The sequence below is a fragment of the Oryctolagus cuniculus genome, chromosome 12 (assembly GCF_051225735.1).
Source record: "Oryctolagus cuniculus isolate XC-2025 breed Fujian yellow rabbit chromosome 12, ASM5122573v1, whole genome shotgun sequence".
NCBI classification, from domain to species: domain Eukaryota; kingdom Metazoa; phylum Chordata; class Mammalia; order Lagomorpha; family Leporidae; genus Oryctolagus; species Oryctolagus cuniculus.
The window spans coordinates 71,752,877-71,770,132 of record NC_142878.1 but is presented as its reverse complement, the minus strand read 5'-3'; the positions used below and the strand labels follow the sequence as shown (position 1 = coordinate 71,770,132).

At 40.4% G+C, this 17,256-nt stretch overlaps 1 protein-coding gene across 17 annotated transcripts in view; it reads left to right on the top strand.

Annotated features, from left to right (window-relative positions):
- The window catches only part of CEP152 (centrosomal protein 152), an 89,984-nt gene that overhangs the window by 52,272 nt on the left and 20,456 nt on the right, over positions 1-17,256 (top strand). For 9 of the 17 annotated variants that reach the window (XM_089309462.1, XM_070054153.2, XM_070054155.2 and 6 more), the window contains exons 14-19: positions 4,085-4,207; positions 4,779-4,888; positions 5,667-5,795; positions 5,907-6,042; positions 9,460-9,741; positions 11,695-11,826. In XM_089309462.1, coding sequence (XP_089165588.1) covers positions 4,085-4,207; positions 4,779-4,888; positions 5,667-5,795; positions 5,907-6,042; positions 9,460-9,741; positions 11,695-11,826 — 912 coding nt within the window. Of the gene's footprint in view, positions 1-4,084; positions 4,208-4,778; positions 4,889-5,666; positions 5,796-5,906; positions 6,043-8,206; positions 8,393-9,459; positions 9,742-11,694; positions 11,827-17,256 lie in introns of all 17 variants that reach the window. The other 8 variants (XM_070054151.2, XM_070054150.2, XM_089309458.1 and 5 more) reach the window with 1 other exon arrangement.

Sequence of the window (17,256 nt, the reverse complement as noted above, 5' to 3'; positions counted from 1 at the left end):
AGCCATACTTCAAGTGCTTGATGACCATATGTGGTAATTGGGCTATCATATTTGACAGTACACACCTCCAACTTTATTAAGGTTGCTACTAGTTTGAATGAGGTGCTGTGAGAAGGAATAACTAACTCTATTTGGGGGTAAAATCTTTGAGGATAGGGAATTTTGTACTGAGGGAGAAATCCTGGATGGAAGGTGGGAGGGGACATTTCAGCCTTGCACAGAAATACAGGAAGTCATGTGGCAAGTCAGCTGGTGTGACTAGAAAGTATGGCACATGAATAGAAGTCTTTATTATATAGGCTAAATCTTTCTGAGATCTTTAGTAAGGCCAGAAAGATTTAAGTGGCTCAATATTTCAAGGAATGAACATACCCGTCATCAAATCCTGAGGTTAATATAAGGATATAGAACTTCTCTGCTTGCTACAAGGAAATCGATTGAAAGAAAGAGCACATCAGTTTAAACTTCCCTGGGTATCTTATAGAGACCTGGACCATCAAAATCTTCTCCTAAGTATTCTTTGAGTGTTAAGGCCAGAAAAAATATGTAACTATTAGGCTTTTTACAAATGAACACTTTAAAGATAATTGATTTTTTTATACATGCTTTGTATTCATTTTATATAGAGTAAGTTAAGGTTATTATAGAGAATTGCAGATTTTTACTTTATGGTCTATCACTATTAATAGCAGTTTATATGAAGCTGAATTCTTTCTCAGAAACCTTATCTGTAGTTATAAATTCAGAATATGCTGCTTTATGACATTGCCAAGATACGATGTGATGACATTTAGATACTGGCCATACATAGGCAGTGATTAGGAGTGGATCAAATATTATACCATTCATTTTTATTGACCAACTGAGTCGTTAAGGTAGAATATGAGACTGGCGCTGCGGCTCAATAGGCTAATCCTCCACCTTGCAGCGCTGGCACACTGGGTTCTAGTCCCAGTCGGGGTGCCGGATTCTGTCCCGGTTGCCCCTCTTCCAGGCCAGCTCTCTGCTGTGGCCCGGGAGTGCAGTGGAGGATGGCCCAAGTGCTTGGGCCCTGTACCCCATGGGAGACCAGGAGAAGCACCTGGCTCCTGCCTTCGGATCAGCGCTGTGCGGCGGCCATTGGAGGGTGAACCAACGGCAAAAGGAAGACCTTTCTCTCTGTCTCTCTCTCTCACTGTCCACTCTGCCTGTCAAAAAAAAAGGTAGAATGTGAGAAAGGCATAAGGGAAACCAGAAAGGCTTACTGATGGCAAAGCCTTGGTAGGCTGTGTTCAATAGACAGTTCAGAAGGTCTTTACCTAGAATCTTTTTAGACACAGAAACTAGGAAAATAGCATGGGTTGGTATATTAAATCTCTTATTCTGTTGATGATAATGTGTTCCATATTCCTGAAATGCTTTTGGTGACATTCAAGTGATCTTTCTCTTTTTAAAGATCTTGGTAAAGGTACTAAGCTGTCATGTATTTGTGTTCGTGCAGTGGCTATGTCAGCACTGGCCATAAGGTGATCTTTGTGTGCCTCTCTAGTCCCAAGTATGGCCAGAGAGATATCAAGATCACCAAGAATAATTTGGAGGTTGCCAAGGACTTGTTTAAAAGTGTTTTCAAGTCTGACCGAGAACTCTGACATTTAGAAATAAAGACGCCATGGGTGGAGGGGACAAAAAACTAGCCATGAAAAGATTTGTCAGAGTACCAGTACAATGTTATTTTCATTCCCAGTATAAAAAATTACCAGTCTGTAGAGAAATGTAAATATCATAAACTTTAAAAAATAGAGATCAGGCCGGTGCTGCGGCTCACTAGGCTAATCCTCTGCCTTGCGGCGCCAGCACACCAGGTTCTAGTCCCAGTCGGGGCGCCTGATTCTGTCCCGGTTGCCCCTCTTCCAGACCAGCTCTCTGCTGTGGCCCGGGAGTGCAGTGGAGGATGGCCCAAGTGCTTGGGCCCTGCACCCCATGGGAGACCAGGACAAGCACCTCTCTGTCTCTCTCACTGTCCACTCTGCCTGTCAAAAAATAAATAAATAAAAATAATAAAAGTAGAGATCAAATTAGAAGAAAAAGCCTTTCGCTTCTCGGCCTTTTGGCTAAGATCAAGCGTGAAAAAGCCTTCCTAGTGAGTCAGTAAAAATCTTAAATCTCTGTAGTACCTCCTCCCCACCTCTCTAATCTGAGAGAAACTAAACACAGTGAGAATTCTTAGCTCTTTTCTCTCTCATTTTAAAGGTTTATTTATACATTTGAAACTCAGAGTTACACGGAGGGAGAGACCGAGATCTTCCATCTGCTGGTTCACTTCCCAGTTGATCACAACAGCCAGGGCTGGGTCAGACCGAAGCCAGGAGCTTCATCTGGGTCTCCAACATGGGTGGCAGCAGCCCAGGCACTTGGGCCATTTTCCGCTGCTTTTCCCAGGCCATTAGCTGGATCAGAAGTGGAGCAGCCAGAACTCGAACGGGTTGCTGCGACACAATGCTGGCCCCCGCTTTTCTCTCTTCTGGCTGGAGTAGAAGTGGCTGTGGGAAGGGTTGATGTATGTAAAGAAACTTCAGCGAGAGCTGTTGTCCCCTAAAGGATGTGAAGACTCCACTGCTCAATGCCACATTGGAAAACCAATCCAAACCCTGCTGTTCTGTCACCCTACATGGGAATCTATGTACCTGCTTACTCACCTTTTCCCTCCCTCTACCCCAAATAGAATGGACCTTGGTATAGGATGTATTTTAAGCATTGTAGATGAGACCTCAGAGTCCAGATACATACACAAACCAACAAGTCAAGTAGAACATAATTGTAATATATTTGTGTTCTCTCTCAATGAATAAAAAAATAAGGAAAACACTCATGCTCAGAGGAAAATGTGCATAGTTGTATAAATAGACAAATCTGGGATGATGAGAAAACGAAGAATGGAGGTATAACACAAGAATTGCAAAGGAAAGCAATTACTAGATTCCCTTTCCACATCAAATACAATGATGATTTAAAGATAATCATTGCTGGGGCTGTCAATGTGGCGTAGTGGGTTAAAGCCCTGGCCTTCAGTGCCAGCATCCCATATGGGCACCAGTTCAAGTCCTGGCTGCTCCACTTCTGATGCAGCTTCCTGCTAATGTGCCTGGGAAAGCAGCAGAAGATGGCACAGTGCTTGGTCCCCTGCACCCACATGGGAGACCCAGAAGAAGCTCCTGGCTTTGGCTTGGTTCAGCTGTGGCTATTGTGGCCATTTGGAGAATGAATCGGCGAGTAAAATACTTTTCTGTCTCTACCTCTATAAATCTTTCAAATAAATAAAAAATAAATCTTAAAAAAAAATCATTGCAATTGGAGGTGAGGAGAGTTAGAGTTAGACACCATTTGATAGTATGCATTTGTGTACTCTTTCTGGTAAGCAATTTACCAAAGTCTGTATCGTGAGTCCTAAGAATTTTACTATTAAATAAAGTATTTCCATAAGTTAATACAGGTATAAATACATCAGTGAAGTCCTAAAATTAGTGGGTATGATGAAAATTAGGATATTTGCATAGTCTTGAGCTTTATCATAAGAAAACTTATTAATCACAAATCAAAAATGAGTAAATTTTCAATGAAGATACCTGCCAGTGACTACCTTTATCAAGTGATTATTACCACTGATAATACCTGTGTTTCTTGCAAAGAACATTCATTCCAAAGTTATATAACCTGAATTTAATAAAGAAATAAGCCCAAATAACAGGCTAGTACACTCTTAGAAAATGTCAGCAGTTGAAAAGACAAAGGTCAGAAATTATCCTAGATTGGAGGATACCTAAGAGACTGACAAGTTAGCATTCTGTGGATTTAAGAATCTTAGATAAGGAAAAGGACATTAGAGAATGATAGGAAGAATTTGTACAGAGTCTGTAGATTTGTTGAAAGTACTATATGCATGTTAATTTCCTTGTTTAATTGTGGTATACTTGGAGAAGATAAAGGTAAGTGGAAATTATTTAAATTGTGTCTTGCAATTTCTTTGTAAGTATTAACTTATTTCAAAAATGTATACTTAGAATGTTTTAAGACCCTGGAAAACTTTTTACTTCTTTTTAACATTCAGAATAAAACTTCGGAAAAACCAACAAATCAGTTATGGCCTGATCCTTCTACGTTTGATATGATTGTCAGAGATGACATTTTGCAACTTAAAAATGAAATTCAAGTTTTACAACAACAAAACCAGGTGAATAAGAATTTTCTACATTTTATGAGAATTTGTGTGCAGACTCATTAAATTCAAAGAATACAGTAGACTTTTCAACACTGAGACAATGCAAGTCAGTGGACAAGTACAGTAGTACGTGATGATTGTGGACTCCAGTTATTTCCCTTTCCTGTTGGGTTACTGAGTTTCACTCAAACATACATTAGTGGAATTCTGTGTCCCTTCTGTATACTGGCATGGCCAATGGACATATATTCTCCTTAGCCAGCCCTTGACCAAAAAGCAAAACCTTACACAATATTTTTGAAGATTTTTGACTTCTAAGACTCATTTTACCAGCTAATACATCTCTACCTCTCTGGTTAAATTTTTTTTCATACATATTAAAATATGAAAATTTAACTTCTGTAAAAAACTTTGATATGTAGCTTTCTTACAGAAGTAAAAGAAATGAGAGATTTTTTAGACTTATTAAAATACTATGTCAGTGTTAACAGGGCAGAGTTCAAGCACAAAATGTTAAAGCAAATAGATTAATCAATGAAAATAACACCTGTTTCCTCTAAATGGTTTATTCTTTTGTTCCTAGGAACTTAAGGAAACTGAAGAAAAACTGAGAAATACAAATCAAGATTTATGTAATCAAATGAGACAGATGGTACAGGATTTTGACCGTGATAAACAAGAAGCTGTGGACAGGTAAGGTCTATCTAGATGCCTGATATCCGACTCCTAAGTCCCCTCCCCTTAAGACACTACTCACCTCCCCTAACAAAAGATTCAAGAAAAATGACGAAATAAACTCTCCCTTGTTGAGATTTTGGATTGTCAGAGATGAGTCTTGGACTTTCCAAATTAGAATTTGGAACACATTATCCATAGAAACAATGTTATATGTAGTGGGCTGGGTTCTACAGCACCACTGAAACTGCAGTCCACTGAAATATTTATGGCTCAGTGTTTGTTTTTTAAAGGCTAGTCTGGGAACCAAAGTGTTCTTTATAAAGAAGAAATCTATGGGAAGGGGGACTATGTCTTCCAAATACCAAGTCATAAACTTGGAAACAGACTTTTGGAGCATAACTTACCTGTAAGAATTTGTGTTTAACATGGAGGACTTGAAATTTTGGAACCATACCCTCAATTATTTGTATTAATCTTTTATAAACCAAAGTCTTCAATATAGATTAATATCCTTGTTTGAAGGATAGGGGCATTTACACATCCAAGTTTCTAGTTTTTCTGTAGAAACATTTGAGGAAAGAAAATTTTGAAGATTCCCATGAGCTCATTGGTTGTAGATTAATCACTGCCACTTTTGGTTGGGAGAAAGCAATCCAATCTGTGTTCTAGTTTGCATTAGCAAGAAAGGTTGGGAAGGAAGGAAAGGAAGTAAGGAAGGAAGACAGACAGACAGACCATTTCAGGGCTTGTAGTGACACTGGGCATTGCTGTAGGTTCTGTTGTCTGCTCCCAGGTGTGAGAGGACTTACCAGCAGCACCATGAAGCCATGAAAGCCCAGATCCGGGAAAGCCTCTTGGCAAAGCATGCTTTGGAGAAGCAGCAGCTCTTTGAGGTTTATGAAGGGACTCACTCGCAACTTAGGTGAGAAGAACAGAGTTCAGCTGCCTTTGATGCTGTAGAAACTATACTCTCCTCTTACGTGCCTTAGAAGAAACTTGCTTGTTATGCATTTACTGGTTTTGTGTTCCCAAGGTCTGACTTAGATAAGATCCATAAGGAGATGGCTGCTGTGCAGGAATGTTACCTAGAAGTGTGCAGAGAGAAGGATAATCTAGAATTGACTCTCAGGAAGACCATTGAGAAGGAGCAGCAGGCCCAGGAGAAGAAGGTAGCATCCAAGTTTGTGTTGTGTCTCCATGCTTTCACTTCTCAGGCCTCAGTCCTGTCATTTAGACTTGCATACTTGTGGGGAAGTTATGGGGAAGGTGTTCCTAGAACTTTTACTTTGGCTGCTTTGCCCTAAAATAACTCACAATATAGAGTGAATGTTGAAATGATTATCAGAACCTTAGAAGATATATATAATATAAATGTGTAATATATATTATGTATTATATTCACACACACACATATATGAAGATTTTTTTCCTTATAGGTTTACTCTAGAAGGCAAAAAAGAGTTGGTCCGGTCTGAAACTTAAAGATGGCCCTTTTCCTTCGTGTGCCTCCTCCTCAGGAGACCCTCCCTGGTCCTGTGAGCGCTCCGCAGAGTGTTCTTGAGAGGCCAGGTCCTCCACCCTGTCTCTCTCAGTACGTAGCAGTCAGTTTATCTGTGGGTCTCATGATAGGGAAGGCGATGTTGTGGAGGGTGAGAGGAGAAGGTCAGAGTGTTAGTGTGGCCGCTGTAGTGGGACTACGGTAGTTCTCCGATGCCCGGTTCTTCCGAGTTGTCCTTGGCAAGTGTCTAGGAGTAAACTCACGTGCATACAGTTGTGCTAGCTGGCTACCTCCCCAAGACACTGCTCTGACTCCTCCTCGTACTTCGGACCAGCCGGCAGACCACAACTGGAAAGCCACCTGCCTCACGATTAGAAAATATTTTTAAAGCTGTGAGTCAATATCCTATACAGAAGTTTTTGTAGTAAGTTATATTAAAGCAAACTTAGTCCTGCAGAGTTTAAAAGAATAGTAAAGAGCAGGTGAGGAATTCATTTAATATTTTTATTATTTCTGAATAGATTAATATGATGAAAAAAACTTGCCTTGTATATATATCATTTAGAGGAAAAAGAACTTCTGAAGAGAGTTGTTTTAGTTACTGCTGGCAGTATAAAACTTTAAAAGAATCAAATTACCTAGAAATTGAGGACTTAGCTTTCAGTAATGTTTTAAAAATTAGGGAGAAGATCTCTAGTATGATTCTTTACTCAAAAAAATATATAAATTGGCAAGAACATAAGAGCAGTTCTCTCAAAGAGGTCATTCTTTTCAGAAATATATTTTTGGTACTTCTCAAAGAATGAGTTTTCCCGTAAAATTGAATCTTATATAATAGATCAGTTGCAATTAGTAGTTGCTACTGACATATTTTGGCTCACAAGTGTTTGTGCACAGTGAAAGAAGGAAAAGTTAAAACTGCTCTTTGGCCCTTCACAAAGAAAAACCTTAGAGGTTAAACTTATTTTCTTTAAAAATTTCAAATTATGGAGTAAAACTGACCGTTTTGCCCACATGGGTTGTATAGTTCTTATAAATTTTTAACACACTTAGTCTCATGAGCACACAGAACAGTGTTATCCCCCTAAAACACATGTTTGTACCCTTACTTTGAAGTTACATTCACCCCCTACTTAAAGGATCAATGTATTTAAAGCATTAGAAGTTTTAATTTTTTCTTTCTCTGGAGATTCTTTAGTTTTCTGTTATGGATTTATGTAAGACTTTGTTTTTTTTCATATCCTCCAGAAGTAGGCAAAGATACACCAACTTGTTTGCTAAGAAATGTTTCCTACATATACATTGCAAGAATCTTATTAAACTTTGAGCAAACTGGAGAACTTTAAGGGTAGCCCTTCTCTGTAGGACAGAAGTCATTTCCCTGCTGCTAAGTTTTAGCAAGTTAAACAGTCTGAATACAGAACTTAAGAGACAGGCAATTCCTAGAGTCCAAGAGTGTATTTTCATGTTTCATGGGTGTTGTTTTCTGAAATGCTGTTGAGTCAGGCTGTGGATAAGAGCTACATTCTAGTATTTATTGGCACATGGAACCCTTGACTCATCCAAAGGCAGAAAGAGTCCTACTCATGGAACCCTTCAGATTGGGTGGTAATCAGTGGAGCTCATGGCTTTGAAGAGCAGGCAAAGATGATCAGTATTCCCATTCTAATTCTGTCTCTGTACACACTGATACAACACAAGCTAAGCAAGTCCTTCTTAGGAGTTGGAGGTTATGTTTTTCTTTTGGCAACCTAAGCCATACACAACAAGTTGAAATGTTTTTAACTTGGAGATGATTAGTTTCACAAAGATATTTACTTGAATTTTGTTTAAAGAGACAGCTATTGGAGGAAAGAGAAGAATATGTAAGCAAACTGCAATTGAAACTTGAAGAAAAGTACCAAGATGCTCTTATGGTGGAAAAGAAAAAATGGCTGAAAGAACAAGAAACTGATATTAAGCAGCAGGTTGAAAATGAAGTGGTGTTAGCCAAAGCACACTGGGATAAGGAACAGAAAGAGGTGTGGGTTAAAATTTCTTTCTGGACACCATATTTAAAAAAATGCAGTATTAACTACAGAAGACAATTTTTTTTTTTTTCTGAACAGTCCTACAATTTTTAATTGCCAAGGACCTTCATAGCCACCCAGTCTACCTTTCAGAATGAGGCTCTTAGCAGCATACCCAACACCAGGTTCAGATTTTAATGTTTAGCCCCTCTTGACTCTTCAACCCAGTTGAGCATGTAACAGATTTTTGGGTACTGTATTGATTCCTCCAAATGAAACCAGGATCTGATTTCATATTATGAAATGATTCTGATAACTCTAAATTACTTTCTTGATTAATGAATAAATAATCGATGTCATGCAGAAGAAAGAAGTCACAGACATAAAACATTACTTCTGTTAGCTAGCTGGCAAATGAGATTAGGAAACAGTAGTTTCCTCAAAAGTTAACAACCAAATGATTAACCAGGGAAGTAGTTTGAGAGCCCTGGATACACAGGAGGTGGGAAACCAAAAACCAAGAACCACAAATTCTACTCTTCATGGTTTTGCCTATGATTGATTGTGCTCATATCTACCCCACTCCACTGTTAAAAGTGGAAAAAATCATTAAGACATCTTCCAATAGTGCTGCTCTTGAATGTAGTCTATTCTATAAAATTTCACATCATTACAAATAAAATACTAGTGTTTTGGTTGTTCACTTTTAGGTTCATTCATTAGGTTCATTCATTTATGGAAAGCATGGTGTTGATGGCAAAATACTCATTAATGTCAAAAGTTTCTTAGTGCCAACTTCGTAGTGGCAATAGAGTTGCATATTGAGAGCATGATAGTGTGACCTTACACAACATAATTAAATTTTCCATGTGATTTTTTTGTTGTTGTTATTACATAGTTAAGGTGAAAGCATAGCTTTCAAGTTAACCTTGAGAATATATTTTCATTCTAAGCCTCGTATAATTACTACAACTGTCTAGATGGTTTTCAAACACAGCTGTGGTTGCTTTTCTGGCTAGTTATTAATTCTAGTTTTTACTTCCTTGATTTTTTTCATACAACTTTTCTTCTGAAAACAGATCAAACAAAAACTCATCCAACAACTTGAAAAGGAGTGGCAGTCTAAGCTGGATCAAACTATAAAGGCACTGAAAAAGAGGACCTCCGATTGTGGCAGCCAAACCGACCAAGTAACCACCCTTGATGTTATTTCCAAGAAAGAGATGGCAGTCATGATAGAAGAGCAGAAGCGAAAGATCCAGCAAGATTTAGAACAGGAGAAGGAAGTAGCTATCAAGGGGGGTCTGAAGAAGCTCGAAATCGAATTGGAGCTCAAATACTGTGAAAATATTGCCAAACAGGTAATTGATAGGTTTATTCTAGTACAATGTTCAGAACTGCCTGTGTGTTCATGGAAACCTGCAGAATACTACCACTGAATTTATAATTTTATATTTTAAAATTCCTGACCTGGGATGTTGTTCCTCGGTTTCTCTTCATGGTATTTCTGTCATAGAACTCTCACCCTTCAGTGTTGTTGCATATATGTTCTTTCAGTTTACAAGGGTGTTCGTTCCTCTGAGATCAGTTTAAGCATTAAGATGCCTGAGGTTAACGATGGTGGTTTTATATCTGAATAAAGTGCTATTTAGTTATGAATCTTTCATATCTAATGTTATAGAAAATATCCCACTAACATAATTACAGATAACTAAATGTAGGCAAATAAGGTATGTAACAGTATTTGTGTTGCAATTTGATGCAGGGTGAATCTGCAGGCATGTCTCTTGGAACTTTGTCTATAATTTCCATCAGCTGCCAAAAAGTGGTCCATTGCCTTTGCTTTTGCAGCAATCGCAAAATTTTTAACTGAGGCAACATACTTGACTTGAAAGAAATCTCGTATGAAGACAAGGATAGCCTGTGCTAATAGAAGAAAGATGAGTTATTACCAATTACAGTTAACTGAGGACTCTAAAGAGTCCTTTTTTATTTTTGGGTGGGATGTATCTGTTCACCCTACTGGAAAATGAACTTGAGAAGTTTGGGAAAATGAGAATGCCCATGCACACAGTTCATAGGCTATCAGAGCAGTGATGTCATCACCTGGCACAAAGTCTGAAATTCTGTGTTTAAACATGAGAGAATACAGTACAAAAAGGCAAAAGATGCCTTGATATTATGCAAATAGTTTTGACCTCACAACCCACCCAGCCCAGTCTCTTGCCTTTACAAGTGCCCTAAACCTTTATATATCTACCAGGTATTTATTGTTTTAGATTTACTACTTATTAACCCTTAAACAACCTCAGAAATAAGCCTTTAAAAACTAAACCTAGCTCTTGACAAATATTTGAAACTCTGCTTATTATATTATTCTATATGATTTTGCTGGGCATCTTTCAAGTTTTCAAACAGGCGAATACATGTAACGGTTTCGAGGGCATCACCAATCAAAAATAGTTTTCTGAAATGTTTACCGAAAGATTTGAACAGAGTTAAGAAAATAATCTATAGACAAAGATTTGTTAAAAGGTATACTGCTTTGTTACTTATGAATTACAGATCTTGTAAAGAAAAACAGTTAACATAATAGAAAGGAAGTGTTTCATGATAACTTGTTCAGGAATATAAATTTCCAAGGAATTTTATTCTTTTTCCTGCATTTTTCATTCTGGGGTTTACATGGAGATGTGTGTAACATTTAGGTGAGGAATGTTGTGTGTACTTATGGATATATATGTGTGTGTATCTGTTAAAATGAAGAACTAAGGAAAAATAAATGATTTTCTGATAACTGGTTATAGATTTACCATCAGATAGGTCACCCTGAAGTCTCCTTGTCTTAAATTTTTGCCTGAATAGCAGCATCACTCTCATTCATTAGTTTGCTAGGTAAGACTCTATGTTGGCGGGGTAGGGGGTGGGGGGGTGGAGTGTGTGAGGAAATGATAGATGTACTGATTGACCTGCAGCTGGCAACATGCAGCCTGAGGCCGGCTTTCTCCTAAAAATAAGTACGAGTGTGTTGGAAAAGGCGATTACTGCTTTATACAAAGCATTCTAAAATAGCGTTGGTCATCAAACAGAGTCCCACTTCCTATTGTGGCATTTGCATGAGACAGTGTGGGAAGTATAGACGAGAAAGAATAGAATCTGCTGTTTGGGATAAGTCAGAGAGCGTGTAGTCAGTGTGACTATCATGTTGTGAAATATAATGTAAAATACACATGAAATCATGGTTGCTGGTTGAAAATGTGGTCTTTTTGGAATTTTCTAACCACTTGACCTCTATCTTTTTTGATACCTTACAGGTGGAAACAGCGGTACAAAATGCTCGTCATCGGTGGCTGGAAGAACTGCCTGAGCTTGCGGAATATAAAGCGCGCGTCCGAGCAGAGCAAAAGAAGTGGGAAGAGCAGCAAGCAATCTCTGTGGCCAAACAGGTATGAGCTCTCCTGGAAGGAAACTTCTCTCCAGGACCTCTTTTCTCCCTTCAGTCTTGGGAATTCATACATGCTCAGAGTTGGTGCAGGATTAAAAATGACAATGCACATTTAGCATCCGCCCCGGGCCTCACAGATGGCCTCTGTTTTCACCACCTTCAAGTTGTTTAGGGAGAAACAATTGTATGTTAGCCATTTAAAACTCTTGAGTCAGTATGGTAACTTTGACTTAGAAACCAAATTCAATCTCTCTTCCTCTATGTTAGGTAAGATTGAGAGCAGGTGTTTATCTGTTTATTATTAGATATACAGTATCCCTTCCCAAGCTTAAAGATTGTTTTCTGTGCTGTTGTCAGTAGTCTTATAATTTATTCTCTTTGGTAAATAGGTAACTTCCCTTCCCAGAGATGTCATGTTCCTTAACTGGAAAACTTAGCTATTATAACCATGTGTATTTTTTTAAGATTTAATTATTTATTTGAAAGGCAGAGTTAGAAGGAAAGACACAGAGAGATTGTCCACCTGCCAGTTCACTCCCCAAATGGCTGCAACAGCCAGGGCTGGGCCAGGCTGAACCAGGAGCTTCTTCTAGGTCTCCGACGTGGGTGCAGGGGCCCAAGCACTTGGGTAGTTTTTTCTGCTACTTTCCAGGCCATTAGCAGAGAGCTGGATGGGAAGTGAAGCAGCTGGGCCTTGAATCGGTGCCCACGTGGGATGCCAGTGTCGCAGGCAGAACTTTACTGCTACTCCACAGCGCCCACCCTACCATGTGTACTCTTCCAGCTTAGTTTACTACTCTAACCCGGTTCTAACTAAAATGCCAACACACTGAATATAGTTTTGAAATTTGACATAATTCTAAAATTTATCTGGAAAAAAAGAACTAGGAATTTTTTAATGTTCTAGAAAAGAAGTTGTAGTCTAGCCTTAACACATAATAGTGTTGTCACGAAATAGAATTCAGTGCAATAGACTTTATTTTTTTTATTTGACAGGTAGAGTCATAGTGAGAGAGAGACAGACAGAAAGGTCTTCCTTCTGTTGGTTCACTCCCCAAATGGCCGCTACGGCCAGCGCTGTGCTGATCCGAAGCCAGGAGCCAGGTGCCTCCTCTTCATCTCCCATGCAGGTACAGGGGCCCAAGCACTTGGACCATCCTCCACTGCCCTCCTGGGCCACATCAGAGAGCTGGACTAGAAGAGGAGCAACCGGGACTAGAACCCGGTGCCCATATGGGATGCCGGTGTCGCAGGCAGATGATTAAGTGAGCAACAGCACCAGCCCCACAATAGACTTTGAAAAAAAAAAGAGATTTATTTTATTTATTTGAAAGAGTTACAGAGAAAGGGAGAGACAGAGAGAGAGGTCTTCCATCTACTGGTTCACTCCCTAGATGGCTGCAACGGCCAGAGCTGCGCTGATCTGAAGCCAGGAGCTTCCTCTGGGTCTGCCATGTGGGTGCAGGGCCCAAGAACTTGGGCCATCTTCCACTGCTTTCCCAGGCCACAGCAGAGAGCTGGATTGGAAGAGGAGCAGCCGGCGCCTATATGGGATGCAGGCACTGCAGGCCAGGGCTTTAACCCGCTGCACCACGGTACCAGTCCCAGTGCAATAGACTTTAAAAATTTGAAAGGCAGATGGTGCTGGCACTGTGGCATGGAAAGTTAAGCCTCTGCCTATGGTGCCGGAATTCCATACGGGTCCTGGTTCGAGTCCCCACTGCTCCTCTGATCCAGCTCCCTGCTGGTGTGCCTGGGAAAGCAGCAGAGGATGGCCCAAATGCTTGGGCCCCTGCCACCCACATGGAAGACCTGGAGGAAGCTCCTGGCTTGGGCGTGGCCCAGCCCTAGCCACTGCAGATGTTTGGGGAGTGACCCAGGGATGGAAGATCTATCTCTCTTCCTTTCAAATAAATTCATAAATATTTTTAAAAAAAGAAAAAACTACAAAGGGAGAGGGAGAGACCATTATCTTCCACCTGCTGGTTTATTCTCCAAATAGCTACAACAGCTGGGGCTGAGCCAGGAGCTTCATCCGGGTCTGCAATTTAGGTGGCGGGGCCCAAGCGCTTGGGTCATCTGCTGTTGCTTTCCCAGGTACATTAGCAGAGAGCTAGATGGGATGTGGAACAGCCAGGATTTTTTTTTTTTTTAAAGATTTATTTATTTACTTGAAAGTCAAGAGTTACACACACATACATAGAGAGAGAGAGATCATCCATCCGATGGTTCACTCCCCAATTGGCCGCAACGGCCGGAGCTGCGCCGATCCCAAGCCAGGAGCCTCCTCTGGATCTCCCATGTGGGTGCAGGGGCCCAAGGACTCAGGCCATCCTCCACTGCCCTCCGAGGCCACAGCAGAGAGCTGGATTGGAAGTGGAGCAGCCAGGTTTCAAACTGGTGCCCATATGGAATGCCAGTGCTTCAGGCACATTACATTTGAAACATTTTTGTAATAAATAACATTTAAATTAAGAAAATAGAGAAAATAAATGAATCAAACATGAGAAGTATTAATAAAAATATTTAACACAGAGCTCATACAAATTTGTAAGAGAACTAGGAGTCCATGGATAAGTAGGCCAAGGATATGAGCAGATGACCTCCATGAAAAGTCTAACCCCCCACAAAAAAAAGTCAGTGGAAGAACATTCATACCTAACCATATTAACACACTCAAGGTACCATTTTATGCTACATGTATAAATCATCCATAGATTGTAGCATCAAACATGTACTACCCCCCTGTTGGCACATTTTGGAAAATAATGTGGAATATAACAGAAATTGTGATTCATACCTTGTATTCTTTATCTTACTCCACAAATTACTTAGGAATTAATTCAACATAAAAAGTTTGTTTTTGGGCTGGCGCTGGGTGTAGTGGGTAAAGATGCTGCCTGCAGTGCCAGCATCCCATATGGGTGCTGGTTCGAGTTCCAGCTGTTCCACTTCAGATCCAGCTCTCTGCTATGGCCTGGGAAAGCAGTAAGATGGCCCAAGTCCTTGGGCCCCTGCACCCATGTGGGAGACCTGGAAGCAGCTCCAGGCTCCTGGCTTTGGATTGGCGCAGCTCCAGCCGTTGTGGCCATCTGGGGAGTGAACCAGTGGATAGAAGACCTTTCTAACTCTACATCCAATTAGAGAGGCTTCCTCTTTGGAATAAGGAAATAAATTATTTTGGGGCCTGCACTGTGGCAAAGCAGATAGGGCTGTTGCTTGGGGCACTGGCATCCCCTATGGGTATTGGTTTGAGTCCTGGCTACTCCACTTCTGATCCAACTCCCTGCCGATGAGCCTGTGAAGGCAGCATGGGATGGCCCAAATGCTTGGGCCCCTGTGCCCATGTGGGAGACCTAGAAGTGCCTGGCTCCTGGCTGTTTCAGCCATTAGGAGAGTGACCAGCGGATGGAAGACCTCTTTCTCCTCTCTCCCTCTGGCTTAAATCTATTTTAATGTATTTTTAAGATACATGGGGTGTTTGCTACATTATCCTCTATACTTTCCAGTATGTGAAAATTTGATAGGAAATTTGATAGAGGAAACAAGGGGATGGTGAGAAAATTTGTCCCAACCCAGAAGTAAGTTGGATAGAAAATAGATATAAAGTAGGTCACCAGATCTTCCCTTAAGAACACAGAGGGCCCAAATACGTGAGAATGCGAAATATAAAGTGGCAGCACAGTATTTCTGTAGCTTGTCCATTTCAGAGCCGTGAGAATCACCTCTGGGAGTAGAGTTCCTGGGCTCTACTCCCAGAGACAATGACTTGGTGGGTTTGGAGTGAGTCCCAAGAAGAATTTACATTTCTATCAGACTCCCAGATGACCCTGCTGGATTTTGGACCCTGCTTGGGAATCACACTGTACTAGATAATTGTATCAGCCACAAAACATGATGTTATCATTATCCTTCCTCCAATCCACAAAGGAGCTGGAAAAAGGGAAATTTCATGACAGTGGCTAGAGAGAGCTCTTTTAAGAGTCATCAGTGGCAATTTAAAGCCGGTTTCTAGGGTTTATAAGTGGTCAGGTTGGTTCAGTGGTTCCCAAACTTTGCTGCACTTTGGAATAACTTCATGATCTTTTAAAAACACAGTTGCTTTCTCCCACCCTCAGATTTTGATTGGTATGGAATGTGGTTTGGGCATTAGAGGTTTTAACTGCTCCTTAGGCGATCCTAATGTATGGCCAAATTTGGGAACCATTGAATTGATTAATGTCAAATTCTCCTTGGAGAACTTTGTGTGAGAAGATGCCTGTTTTTTTGGTAAGGTTGGGCAGGTCATCCAATTCCATGGGCTCCCACCTCCAGCCAAATCACTTAGTAAGGATTTCCAGGCACCCACTGCAACATGATTTTCTGTAAAAACACAACTGAAAGTCTTCAAATCACTGCTGATCTTGCTGTTGTTAGCAAAGGGTTTTGCAGTAAATTCCTTTGTAAAGCTCATGTTAGCTGTTCCTTTAGGAGAAAATTTAGTAAGCTTGTCATCACCCTGAGCATAGATAGTGTGTACAGTTATCCCTTGGTAACTGAGCGGATTTGGATCCTGGAACCTCTTTGGCTACCAAAATCCTAGGATGCCCAAGTCTCTTAGATAAAATGGTGCAGTATCTGCATTGGACCTGTGTACATCCTCCCACATACTGTAAGTCATCTCTAGATGACATAAAATGTAAATGCCATCTCAGAAGTTGTTAAACTGTATTGTTTAGGAAATAATGACATGGAAAATGTTTGTTCATGTCAGTGCAGATACGTAGTTTTTACTCTGAATATTCAGTATCTGTGGTTAGTTGATTCCACGAATGTGGAATACACGGGTCTAGAGAGCCTGTTGGAGTGTTGACTAACTGGGGAGACCCAGTTCTGTTTGTTGATGACTGTTGTGTCCCTTGTGACTTTTTGAATTCTGTCAGGGAATAAGAAGTAAGAGGAACTCAAAATTATATCCAGTCCGCTCATTAACTAGATGAAGATACTAAGTGCTTCGTTTAACAACTTCCTGATAGTTATTGAATCCTTGTTATATACAGTCTTTGGGCTAAGGACTCTAAAATGGTTATCTCTTAAACATTAGCAAACTGGCATTCTAGTTCTTCCTACATTATGGGTGAGGAAACTGAGGCTCAGGCAAGCTGGGGAGTGGGCCCATGGCTCCCTGGTTGCTAAGCTAATTCCAGCAGTTTGTCTTCAGAATCTGTTCTGTTAAGCATGGTGCCAGGCCGTCTCTGTGGTCTCAGGCAGGGTTTGAGCTAGAGCCCGGGTTTTTTGATTCGTCTTTTCACTGTTTGGTTGTAGACTGCTATTTCCTATGATCTGCTCATCTCATTCTCTTTGGCCTTGTCATTTAACAAGCTGTTCTAATTGTTAAGCTTATAAAGAAATTAATCAACAAGGAATTATCAAGATGTGTGACTTTAAGTGA